This window comes from Lampetra planeri, chromosome 40 (assembly GCF_965212315.1).
Source record: "Lampetra planeri chromosome 40, kcLamPlan1.2.h2, whole genome shotgun sequence".
In the NCBI taxonomy this organism is placed as follows: Eukaryota; Metazoa; Chordata; class Hyperoartia; order Petromyzontiformes; family Petromyzontidae; genus Lampetra; species Lampetra planeri.
This window is the reverse complement of record NC_136146.1, coordinates 4,790,116-4,802,528: the sequence shown is the minus strand read 5'-3', so window position 1 is coordinate 4,802,528 and position 12,413 is coordinate 4,790,116. Positions and strand designations below refer to the sequence as shown.

The following is a 12,413-nucleotide window of genomic DNA, read 5'->3' as shown; positions in this document are numbered from 1 at the left end:
TGCGTAAAGTCACCTCGCACGCTTAGCGGACAGCTGCCGCTCGCTGGAGGTGCCCTTTAAAACGCGTCGATGAGATGCGACGCGAAGCGCTTCGTCGCGTGGCGAGGAGCGGGGACGGCAGGAGGGGGAGGAGGAGGAGGGGAGCGGCGTCGCGGGGCCTCACCGCTGGGAACGTCGCCGCTGCCGCCGCCGCCGTGCTTGCCCAGGCGATCGCCGGCGAAGGCCGGGAAGGTCTCCACGCAGTCGAGGAAGGCGAGCAGCGTCTTGGTGAGACGCAGGAGGTTGCTGAACGTGTAGAAGCCGAAGTAGATGAGGTTCCTGGCCAGGTTCACCACCTAGCAGGGACGGAGGAGCGACAGCAGACTTTAGAAACCCGGTTTAAATCACAACTGGGTTTGTGAGAGTCATACGGGTCTCTATGCAAGTCTATGAGTCTCTATGTAAGCCTATGGGTCTTGGGGTCTCTATGTGAGTCTATGGGTCTCTATGTAAGTCTATGGGTCTCGGGGTCTCTATGTGAGTCTATGGGTCTCTATGTGAGTCTATGGGTCTCTATGTAAGTCTATGGGTCTCGGGGTCTCTATGTGAGTCTATGGGTCTCTATGCAAGTATATCGGTCTCGGGGTCTCTATGCGAGTCTATGGGTCTTGGTGGAAGTTGTTGGTGGCTGGGCTGAGTTCATCACCACACTACACTCGACAACCCGGGTTTAATCAGAGGGCGGCTGAAACCCAGAATTCAAGCCCATCATGCTCAGCGTCTCTTCTCGAGCCACGAGAGGTTAGGGGCGAGGGGGGCGGAGTGGGGGCGGAGTGGGGGCGGAGTGGGGGCGGAGATGGGGCGTAGTGGGGGCGGCCTCGCCTCGTAGGTCAACTTGTTCTTGTCGCCGTCGGAGAAGGGGTTGCTCTGGTCGACGACGGTGCGCAGGTAGTCCTCAACGAAGGCGATCGTCTCCTTGAAGCGAGACTGACTCTCCGCAGTCGACGTCCCGTTGCACGCGTCGTAGCTGCGCACGGACACGCGGGTGGGAGCGGGCGCAGGGATGTGCGGACCTGGACTTCCCCGAGGTCGACTCGGCCTCAAATGTGAACGAAATGCGGTGGTGTAAACATCGCCCCTTGTGTGCCGTGCCGGCCTTCACAGGTGCTACTCGCTAACAGCATTTGCCCCAACAGTCTGCCAAGGCTATACGAAGGACCTTTGTCTTTGTCACAAACGCAAACATCCCCCAGGCTGGTGGGGCAAGTGCTGTTAGCGAGCGCCGATGAAGGCCGGTGTTAGCATCCGCGGTGTTAGTATATATGTGTGTGTTGCATGCACGCTGTTAGTACGCGCATGTATCGCACGTACACACACACACACGAGCGCTCGTCTCCCCGCCGTGGACTTACTCGTTGATGGTGATGCGCGTCGGCACCTTGTACCAGAGGCGCGCGTATCGCACCGGGGTCACGGGCTCCTGGGGGTCGCGATCCACGTGCAGGTGCAGCATGAGGCGCGAGAAGGAGGCCCGCAGGTCGTAGGGCAGCCCCTCGTCCGACATGCAGTGCAGGATCAGCTCGACACTCAGCTCCGAGGACAGGCGGTCGATGGCGAGGTACTGCCGGTCCAGGCACATCCTCGAGAAGAGGTTCAGCTGGTACCTGCGCGGGAGGGCGCGCGGAGGGTGGGGGGGGAGGTGGCGGAGCGGTGGAGGGGGAGGCACGGTAGACACGTAGACACGTGCGTTACACGGAGGAGGAGAGAGACGGAGAGCCGCGATTCCTCGCAAAGCGTCGGGAGTTGCGGCTGCGAGCGACGGTGGCGGTTGCCGGACCTGTAGTATACGAGGATCTCCTCGTCGTCGGCGTTGAAGGTGCGCGAGCTGTCGGCCAGCGCGCGCACCGACTTGCTGTGCGGTGACTTCTCCGAGTCGCGCCAGTACAGCCACACCTCGCAGTACTGGTTCGTGGCCGTCATCTGGCACAGCCTGGCGGGCGCACGCACACGGGGATCGGGCGGGGTTCAACGCGGAGGGCCGTACGGCAAGGGGGTTGTCGCGGATGGGCGCGCGAGTGCGTGAGGGGCGTTGAGTGGGCGAGAGGCTGGATGAGTGGGTGGGTCAGTAATGGGGGTGGGGAGAGGGTGGGTGAGTTGGTGAGTGGGTGAGTGGGTGGGCGAGTGGGTGAGTTGGTGAGTTGGTGAGTGGGTGAGTGGGTGGGGTGTGTGAGTGAGTTGGTGAGTTGGTGAGTGGGTGAGTGGGTGGGCGAGTGGGTGAGTTGGTGAGTGGGTGAGTGGGTGGGTGTGTGAGTGAGTTGGTGAGTTGGTGGGTGGGTGAGTGGGTGGGTGGGTGAGTGAATTGGTGAGTGGGTGAGTGAGTGAGTTGGTGAGTGGGTGAGTGGGTGGGTGTGTGAGTGAGTTGGTGAGTTGGTGATGGGGGGCCCTCACTTGGTCTCCAGCAGGATGTCCGAGTTGGTGGGGTTGAGCACCGACTTGCAGATGAGCTCCTGCGTGACGGCAATCGCCGTGTGGTTGGAGACACACAGGTCGGCCAGGTACTCCAGGAACCTGCAAGGCGGACGCGGCGACCCTCGTTAACCGCCAGTCACCGGGAACGAACCCGCACCGCCCTCACCAGCGGTGGAGCGAGGGAGCGAGCGTGCGCAGGCGGTGCACCTGCACCTGGGGAGCCCATGGGCCTCCCGGGCCCAGGCACCAGGCCCTATTTTGTTCCTCGCCACCAGGGACCAGGCCAACCGCGCTACGCCACCGAACACAGAATGGGTGCGGTGGGTGAGTGGGGGGGGGTGGGGAGGGTGAGGGGGGAGTGGGTGTGGGGCAGTGTGTGGGTGGGTGGGCGACTGAATGAGTGAGAGGGTGATTGAATAGGCGAGTGAGTATGGAGACCAAACCAGCGACCTCTAAGGTCCAGTTTTGCTGACCATTACATCATGGAAGTATGTGGGTTGCATTCAGACACCATGTATGGGGAGCAGCAGCATCGTGTTTGTGCGACGCACTACGAACCCGGCGACCCGAGTTCGATCCCTGCTCATGATCACAAAACACCGGTGACGAATATCTAAACCCATTTTGCGCCTCCCCTAGGTCGACTCAGCCTCAAATGAATACCCGACGAGATACGTAAACATCGCCCACCGGGGAGAGACAAAGGCGGACCGGTCACGGGACTGGCCGCCGTGCCGGCCTTCACGGTTCGCCGCTAGCCGACAGCACTTGCCCCAGCGGTCCCGCTAAAGCTACACGGGACGGGGGGCCTTAGCATCGTTGCTGTCGCGGCTGTGGCCGGCACCTGGGCTCGCGGTTCTTGCGCAGGAGGCTCACGAAGGTGTCCACCTCGGCGGCCGTGATGTGCTTCTCCAGCAGCTTGCGGTTGTTGTGCAGCAGCGCGGTGATAGTGTCCTCCGCCAGCACGTCGTAGCCAATCTGTTTCTGCATGAAGCCAAACTGCTTGGCGATGTACTCCTGTGGGGAGGGGGGGCAGGGGTGGGGGGGCACATGGTGAGGATGGCTCGGTGATTGGAAGCTCCTTTTGTTGTGCAGTGAGATTTAATATTACCGTTGGCTTGTCCTGGAGTATGATTGGACGCTACCTGTACTGTGAGTATAATCATTATCGCTAAGCTCTTGGCTTTTAATTGTAGTTTGTCTGCGTTTTATGCACAACAAGAATGCAGTTATCCGCAGGTTTTACTGTGCGTAGCAATACCAGCATCAACAATAATAATAATCGTTATCCTATCACGGCACTGGCTGAGCGAGGCGAGGCGTTTGGCCACCTGGTTCTTGCGGTAGTCCTGCTGCGAGTGGCGAAGCACGCGGTAGCACAGCTGGCAGATGTACTTGTAGGGCGCGTGCTTCTGGTCGGAGAGCTCCTCCAGCCGCAGCAGCGACTCTCGCCCATTCCCCGAGAACGGAGCCTGCAGCAGCCGGAAGATCTGCACGCAAAAAAAAAAATAAGAAAGGAAAAAAACAACACGGAACGCAACCTCGACGGTGAAAATCTGAATCGGAATCTTTACAGGGACTCCTCTACTTATGAACACACTCGACTTACGAATTTTCAGAGATACGAACAAACCTGTCCGTATGTCCAGTTGCCTGTTCGGACCGAGAGTCGTAAGTTCAACCGCCACGCATTAGATGGCAGTGGTGGCATCTACATCTGCAGAACGTGAAGAACCAGTGGCATCTACATCTGCAGGAGATTATACAACTTTTAAAGCATTCGCCATTTTTAGTGCACATGCCGTCAAACACGTTTGGAATCGATAGGAGTAAAGTTGAACTTACGAACAGACCTCTGGAACCTAACTCGTTCGTAAGTCGAGGAGTCCCTGTACTTAGACTGGAGGAGGAATCCGATGAGCTATGAAGCTCTTTTTCACAGATGTCCAGTATGGGCGGGCCAGCAAGTTACAGAGGAGGGCCCAGATGGCATGGGTGGTGAAGTGGATGACGTGTGGGTGTGTGAGTGGGTGGCCGAGGGGAGTGAGCGTGCGTGCGCGTGGATGATTGGTCAATCTGTCCGTGAACAAGTGAATGAGTAAGTGAGTCAATGGGTGAGCAAGGAAATGAGTGTGTCGATGAGTGTGCGGGCGAATGAGTAAATGAACAGGTGAGCGAGTAAGTGGAGCGAGTGGGTGAGCGAACGAGCAGGTTTAGCGAGCGCGCGTATGCGAACAGACGGGGGGGGGGGGGGCGTGACGTGGCGGTTGACAGAGTAGTAATTTGCGAGCAGGCGAACGATCCGCACGTCACGACAGCGACGACAACGGCGAGGTGGCGGGCGACGCGATGCACCTGCTTGAGGATGTTCTGCTCGCGCGTCAGCTTCTGCCGCTCGCGGTTGGGCTTGGAGATGGCCACCTTGAGGGGCTCCTGCCCGTTGTTGGGGATGTCGGCGATGAAGAAGATCAGGTCCTCCAGCAGCTTCGTGACGAACCTGGCGGAGGGGCGGAGGGGCGCGAGCGACGGTCACCAAGCCGCCGCGAACCCCGGCACGGAATCGGCCAGTCAACGAACCGCAGCGTCGGCACGAGCCCTAACGGGGGCAGCCGCCAATCACCTCTCCTGCCCCGCCCACCTTTCTCACAAGCCCCGCCCACCAACAATAATGATGATGATGACGAGCATCTCCCAATGGTGCGCCATCCGCGGGAGGCGCACTTCGGTCGAGGCGTTTTCAGCCAACGGGCGACGAATTTCGATTGAAAGCTTTCGTGACTGCAGGGATTCAACTTCTTGGTTCTTTCGGTAAAGTCACGTAGAAAGGAAATAATAAAATAATAATAATAAAACATAATAAAATTATTTTAAAGCTTTCGTGACTGCAGGGATTCATCTTCTTGGTTCTTTCGGTAAAGTCACGTAGAAGGGAAATAATAAAATAATAATAATACAACATAATAAAATTATTTTAAAGCTTTCGTGACTGCAGGGATTCATCTTCTTGGTTCTTTCGGTAAAGTCACGTAGAAGGGAAATAATAAAATAATAAAAATAAAACATTATAAAATTATTTTAAAGCTTTCGTGACTGCAGGGATTAATCTTCTTGGTTCTTTCGGTAAAGTCACGTAGAAGGGAAATAATAAAATAATAAAAATAAAACATAACAAAATAATTCTCACGACGTTTCGGCCACAACGCAAGCAGGTCTGTCGAGAAGACAGAGACTAGCGACGAGTTGTTCACAAGTTGCGGGAGGAGAAAACCGGAGCACCCGGAGAATACCCCCCATGCGCAGAGCAGCCGCCGCTGCATCGGCCGTCCCCGCCGGCCATCGCACAACCCCAGCCCCCCCACCAGCCCCCACCAGCCCCCAAACCGTGCTCACTTGCGCTCGTTGTGCGTGAGGTCGGCCTTCTCCATGCTGTCGGAGACGAGCGCGAGCACCTTGCACGCGTCGTTGGCGAAGTCGAGGTCGCGCACTTCCGCGGGCGACACGGGCACGATGGCGAACGCCTCCTTGTCCTCCTTGAGCGGCGACGTGCCGATCTTGAGCATGACGGGGCGCTCCTCGGACGCGTCGATGGGGATGAACGTGCTGTGCACCCACGTGTTGGTGCACAGGTGGCGCAGGCGCACAAACGAGTTGCTGCGGGACAGCGACGCAGCGGAGGCAGGGAGGAAGGGAGTGGGGGGGAGAGAGGGAGAGGAGTTACCCGCTGCGTGGACGTGTGTACGCGTCGAGCCCTCTGGGTGGACCGGCTGCGATCGCCTGCGGGGGTTTTGCGCGTTAACGCCGAGTGAGCGGCGTACCCTCGAAGCTAAGCAGGTTCGAGCCTGGACAGTGCCAGGAACGGGAATCCACCGTGCACACGACAGGTGCTATGGGCTGTTGCGGGGCTAAGTGGTTTGCAGCAGCAGCAGCAGCGTTCACCCTACGCACAGCTTGGAGTTTGCTTGTCTCTCTCCCCGTGATTTAAAGCTTTCGTGACTGCAGGGATTCATATTCTTGGTTCTTTCGGTAAAGTCACGTATAAGGGAAATAATAAAATAATAAAGTATTTTTTCAAATTTTCTTGCTGTGGATTTCACACCTGATGATCGAGAATTTTATTGTTTTATATTTGTATTATTTTATTATTTCCCTTCTACATGACTTTACCGAAAGAACCAAGAATATCTCCCCCCGTGGTCACGTGGATTTTTCTCCAGGCCCTCCTGTGTTTCCCTCCACATTTAGAAAGACACGTTTAAAGTATTTGGCCTCTATACGTTTCCACATTGATAAGCCACTTTGTTGAGATATCATTTGCGGCCAGGTCGCTTATGAAAAATGAGCTACATAGCCCCCGTGGGGCCTTACCTGGTAAAACAAACAAAATGTTTATGTTAACAGCTTTTAGTTTGTTGACCCCCGTTATAATCCGGGCGGCGCCCCTCACCGTGGCACGAGCGAGTCCCCGCGCTGCAGCGTCGTGGGATCCAGCTCGAAGATGGAGGCGATGTCGTCGCCGTGCGGCACCGAGATGAGCGTGAAGTGGATGTTCTCCTGGCGCCGGCGGGCGCGCGTTCGCGGGCCCTCCGGAGGAAACTCCCTCTCCACCTGCACGGCGAGGACCGACCAGCCAGGTTGTACGTCTGTGTGCTGCGCTGGGGAGCGGTGGTGTAGCGGTTAGCGCTACGCTGCGCTACGAACCTGGCGAACCAGGTTCGATTCCCGCTCGCGGTCAACACCGGTGACGATTATCTGAACCGGTCCAAGGCCTCCCCTAGGTCGACTCCGTCTCAAATGAGTACCTGGTGCGGTGTGTAAACAGCGCCACAGGGGAGACAAAGGCGGCTGGGCGTGGTGCTGTCCACCTACCCTCTCGTGTGCCGTTTTTTAAGTAGTAATTTGTGACCGGCTAAGACCATCAACTCAGCCAACGCTTGGTCTGCGCAGTGGGAGCGCAGCACTTTCCCACCCACTCTGCCAACGACAGTAACGTTTGTGGTACGGCCCTCAAAACCCACGTGGTTCATTCTCAGAGCTGGAATTTAGCCAAAACAAAGTTGTCTTGATGGTTTCTGGGTGACTAGGCAGCAGGGCCTTCTCTGCTGGGCTAGAGATTGTCAGAATCAGAAAATTTTATTTTTATAATTGAATATATATTTTCATTAATGCTATGTGTATTTTACAAGTTCGTTCCCATCAGTAGATTAATGTCATTTCATTGCTACTCTCTCCCTCAGTTGCGCTGCTTCCAGTGAAGCTCATAGAAATTGGAGCTTTTATACAATCCGGGTGAAAAATCTACCCTGAGGCCTTCAGAATGTCGAGTGAATCCCCTCTGCCGTTGAAGCCAATCAGATGTCGAGTTTGCCGTGTTGGGCGTATTCTGTGACACGCCGGAGCCTTCTAGCTGGCCAAGCCGCCTACATTAGCCTTGTCCGTGTGGCGTGGTCGGAGGGCCAGTTAGCTAACTGAAGTAAAACTAGCTAGCACGTCACGTAGCATCATCTATGATTTATTTAAACTTTATTTCGTGACGTTGATATTTTTAGATGTAGTGCTTTAGATTTTTTTTTTCTGTGTGGAAGCCTGTTGAATCCTGATTGTGTTATTTGTGTTTTACGGCATTTTTGCTTGCTTGGTGGTCGAATGAGTAAATGTGACTGGTTGTTGTGAGTGTGTTCTTGTTTCTTTGGTAATGACATTGATTTGGGCTATGCGATCTCTATTTGTGATGCAGCATCCTGTCATACTGCGTCATAGTGGTACATCCTTGATGGTTTCAGTCACCATGTATTCATGCCTCTGCATTTAGTGTATTGTAACTCTGACAGGTGTTGAACCTCGTGTTAAATCACTTCATTCCGCTCGATAAAGGTGACTGTCACTGTTAATATGGGGAGTGGTTACGTCGAATGACAATAGCCTGTAGCCCTAGTGTCATGGTGAGGTTATCCAAAGGTGGTTTCATTGCAGGAGGATCGCACTGAAGGCCTACGTGTAAAAAACACGGCACCCCTCCACTGCCAGGCAGAGACCATGACCTCACTGCACTTGAGAACACGTTTAGTCACAGGCAGTGGAACTGAACAGTGCCAGCTCAGCACTCTGACCCCTGACCCCCAAGCCACTCGGCCCGCCTCTGCAACGCGTGACCTGGTGGCCTTCGCGAGCGAGCGAGTGCGTGAGCGAGTGAGCGAGTGCGTGAGCGAGTGAGCGAGTGCGTGAGCGAGTGAGCGAGTGCGTGAGCGAGTGAGTGAGCGAGTGCGTGAGCGAGTGAGCAAGTGCGTGAGCGAGTGAGCGAGTGCGTGAGCGAGTGAGCGAGTGCGTGAGCGAGCGAGTGAGCGAGTGCGTGAGCGAGTGAGCGAGCGCGTGAGCGAGTGAGCGAGCACGTGAGCGAGTGCGTGAGCGAGTGAGCGAGTGCGTGAGCGAGTGCGTGAGCGAGTGAGCGAGCGCGTGAACGAGTGCGTGAGCGAGTGAGCGAGTGCGTGCGTTGCAGCGGTCTTCGTCGTTCTCGCCTCCCCCTCCTCCATCCGGCACTTCGTTGCCAACGGCCGCGCACAATGCGGTACTCACAGGCGTGTGCGGGGAAGCCACACTCCCTTCGTCCTGGTAATCGGGGTTGATCTAGGACGATATGAAACATATTGAAGTAAACTCATTAGCGGCTCATTCGCAACCAAGCGATAATGACAACGATGACGGCCTTTATTTACAACAACGAATGCACACTCGGCCGCATGCGTGAAGGCGCACGCATGCGCACATACACACGCCCATTTTGCATAGCCCCGCCCACTACTCCAGTAGCCCCGCCCACTACTCTGGTAGCCCCGCACACTACTCTGGTAGCTCCGCCCACTGATGGGTAGCCCCGCCCACTACTCAGGTAGCTCCACCCACTATTCAGGTAGCCCCACCCACGACTCAGGTAGCCCCGCCCACTATTCCGGTAGCCCCGCCCACGACTCAGGTAGCTCCGCTCTCTGCCCACATCACGAGTCGAGATTAACCCTTCGCCGGATTGGCACAGATCACGGAAGATGCCGATGGCTCGTGCGCGAGTGCACGACTCTCCAACACCAAACCGTGGACCGTATCACTTCGCACCGCCCCAACCCAACGCTGTATGGAGTTGAAGGCGGCGAATTTGCCGTTTTCGCCAAAATCTCAGACAAAGCAACGCGATGTCTCAATCACCTGCAACGGAATCTCTCAAACGGCAGCTGCTCTTCACTGGCCGTGGCTCTAGCGGAGGCTCTAGCGGTGTCCAGAGCGGAGCTCACCTCTGCCGCGAGGTATTTCTCCGTAGCCAGGTGCTTGAAGCGGAAGAGCGTGTTCCAGTGTCCGGCGCCACCACGGCACGGGCAGTGCTGCACCACCTTGATGGCGACAGCGGCGACAACGGCGATGGCGTCAGCGGTTGCGGCCGTGGGCCGGGGGGTTTCTCACTCGCGTCTCATCGTGTGTCATCGTGTCTCCTCGTGTCTCATCGTGTTGCCGGGCAGAAACGCAACAAATCAGACCAGCGACAGCTTGGGGAGGCCTTCATCCAGCAGTGGATTGATCATGGCTGATGATAATAAAGTCAAGGCGCACTTCCTCCTCTAACCCAGCTTAAATATACGCTGCCAAGCCTGGTGGTGTTCATTCAGACGCTGTCTTTCCGACAGACCTGTTCTTCACCTGGGGACGGCTGCTTGCATTGTGGCCGAAACGTCGTGAGAATTTTATTTTCTGATGTTTTATTTTTATTATTTTATTATTTCCCTTCTACGTGACTTTACCGAAAGAACCAAGAAGATGAATCCCTGCAGTCACGAAAGCTTTAAATCCAAAAATAAAGTCAGAGTGATGTTCTGCTCAAATGAGCAATGAGGCATTGGTGCTCAACCTCCTGTTTGCAGTCCTGAGGCAGTGGTGGAAATTCCACATTCTTATGGTGGGGGCATGTCTCTCCATAGGACAACACCTTCCCACAAAGTGGCAGAATAAAACCCAGAGGGCTGATGGGGCAAGGCATCTCCCAACCAGGATGTGAACTCGCAACCTTGCGACCGCGAGCAGCTTGCTGTACACATGTATCTTTGTTCAACCTCTTTCCCACCGTACGCCGAGCACATGACGAAGGCGACGCGTGCACGACGCTCCGCAGATTCGAGCGCCCTGGAAAACGAAACGCGATCGAACCCCAGGCGAGCGGCAGACACTCCCACGTGAGGTCTTCGCTGGAGGCGCACGCACCTCGACCTCCCAGAGTGCCTTGGGGCTGGTGGCGGAGGTGGCCGACTCGCGCAGCGTCGTGCGCAGGAACACGTACTCCTTCTTCTCCTTGTAGACGTCGCACGTCAGGAACTTCTCCTGCTCCGCATGGAAGAGACGCACCACGTCCCCCTGCAGAGCAAACGTGGTCAGGAAGGGTCCACGCCGTTAATTTAACGCGTGGGCTTTCGCGACCGATATTATTCACGATGAGGTTGTTTTTTTAGGTTGGAGATCGCGGGAAATGTGTCGTATGTCCACATCCGCCTGATACGTCCAATTAGTAATTCATGTGAATGCAATAACCCTCCTGGGTGCTTCTTTGCACTTGAAGGTGCACAGTGATGACATCACCGCCAGAATTTGTGAAGACTTCTTCACACATTCTGGTGGTCGGCTGATGATGCTGGTTGTTGTAATCGCCAGCGAAACGTCGTTAACTCAAATTGGAAATGTTGTTGTGGGTTTGCTCTCCAACATGGTGCTGTAGTAGAAACTAATTGGCACGTTCTGATCACACGACAAACCTTACTAAGCGGCTGCGTCACGTGGCGGTGGGTGCACGACACATTTACGAGATCTAACCCGCACCTCCGATTAGCATGGTTGGCTACGTACAGGGCAAAAGAAGTTCAACATACAGTAAAACCTCGTCATGTCGGTATTTGATCATTCATAATTGAGGATAATTCGGCACGGCTGCGCTTTTAGCATCTACACGGCGTATTAGCAATTTGCCACGAGCCGAACTGCCGTACCGAATGGTCCAATTTCAGCATAGCACGTAGGGCGACGTCGCACGCCACGACCAAAACAACGACTCGGTCTGGTGGCGGCGCGCGTGGCGAGCGTGGTGAGCGTGGTGAGCGTGGTGAGAGTGGTGAGCGTGGTGAGCGTGGTGAGAGTGGTGAGCGTGGTGAGCGTGGCGAGCGTGGTGAGTGTGGTGAGTGTGGTGAGAGTGGTGAGCGTGGTGAGAGTGGCGAGCGTGGTGAGAATGGCGAGCGTGGTGAGCGTGGTGAGCGTGGTGAGCGTGGTGAGAGTGGTGAGAGTGGCGAGCGTGGTGAGCGTGGTGAGCGTGGTGAGCGTGGTGAGAGTGGCGAGCGTGGTGAGCGTGGTGAGCGTGGCGATCGTGGTGAGCGTTAGTGCAGACCGATCGTTTTGGACTGTCCCTTGTGTGTGCACTCTGTTACCGCCAACCCTCTCAGAAATGCCGTCTCCACCTCCATCAAGAAGTAACAGAAAGGGGCTGAAGTATAAAACCCTGAGTCTGCGAGACAAATCCAAAGTTTAGGATAGAATGTATGCAGGGTGTGTGTCGATGCGTATGCGGTGTGAAAAGTTTGGCAAACTAATTTGGATTATTTTTCTAATGGGGCAGGAGGCACTGGGGAGTACCTTTGGACATAGTTTGGAGTACTGGATAATTCGGCAAAGGCCACAGCCCCATATGTGTCGAATTAACAAGACACATCGTCGATATCATCATCGTGAACGTCAACATCACCGTCGGCATCGGTTTCATCATGACCAACACCACGTCGTGTCTCGACGGTGGTGCCTGCTCAAGCGCAGTACATCGCACGGAGACCCAGGGGGCACTCGAGCCCAGGGGGGGGGGGGGGGGCAAGGTGACTGCAAGTGGGCGTAACACCCACCACGATCGTCAACATGACAAGCTGCAGCAGCAGCAGCAGCACTATGACCACCAC

At 55.7% G+C, this 12,413-nt stretch overlaps 1 protein-coding gene across 1 annotated transcript in view; it reads right to left on the bottom strand.

Annotated features, from left to right (window-relative positions):
• The window catches only part of LOC144731755 (inositol 1,4,5-trisphosphate-gated calcium channel ITPR1-like), a 79,852-nt gene that overhangs the window by 32,838 nt on the left and 34,601 nt on the right, over window positions 1-12,413 (bottom strand). Inside the window, exons 8-20 of the mRNA XM_078612973.1 lie at window positions 10,687-10,836; window positions 9,729-9,824; window positions 9,019-9,069; window positions 6,893-7,053; window positions 5,839-6,099; window positions 4,804-4,945; window positions 3,780-3,938; window positions 3,293-3,465; window positions 2,428-2,547; window positions 1,817-1,969; window positions 1,392-1,643; window positions 862-1,006; window positions 164-335 (exon numbers count right to left, since the gene is read on the bottom strand). Of these exons, the coding sequence (XP_078469099.1) occupies window positions 164-335; window positions 862-1,006; window positions 1,392-1,643; window positions 1,817-1,969; window positions 2,428-2,547; window positions 3,293-3,465; window positions 3,780-3,938; window positions 4,804-4,945; window positions 5,839-6,099; window positions 6,893-7,053; window positions 9,019-9,069; window positions 9,729-9,824; window positions 10,687-10,836 (2,035 nt within the window). The remainder of the gene's footprint in view (window positions 1-163; window positions 336-861; window positions 1,007-1,391; window positions 1,644-1,816; window positions 1,970-2,427; window positions 2,548-3,292; window positions 3,466-3,779; window positions 3,939-4,803; window positions 4,946-5,838; window positions 6,100-6,892; window positions 7,054-9,018; window positions 9,070-9,728; window positions 9,825-10,686; window positions 10,837-12,413) is intronic.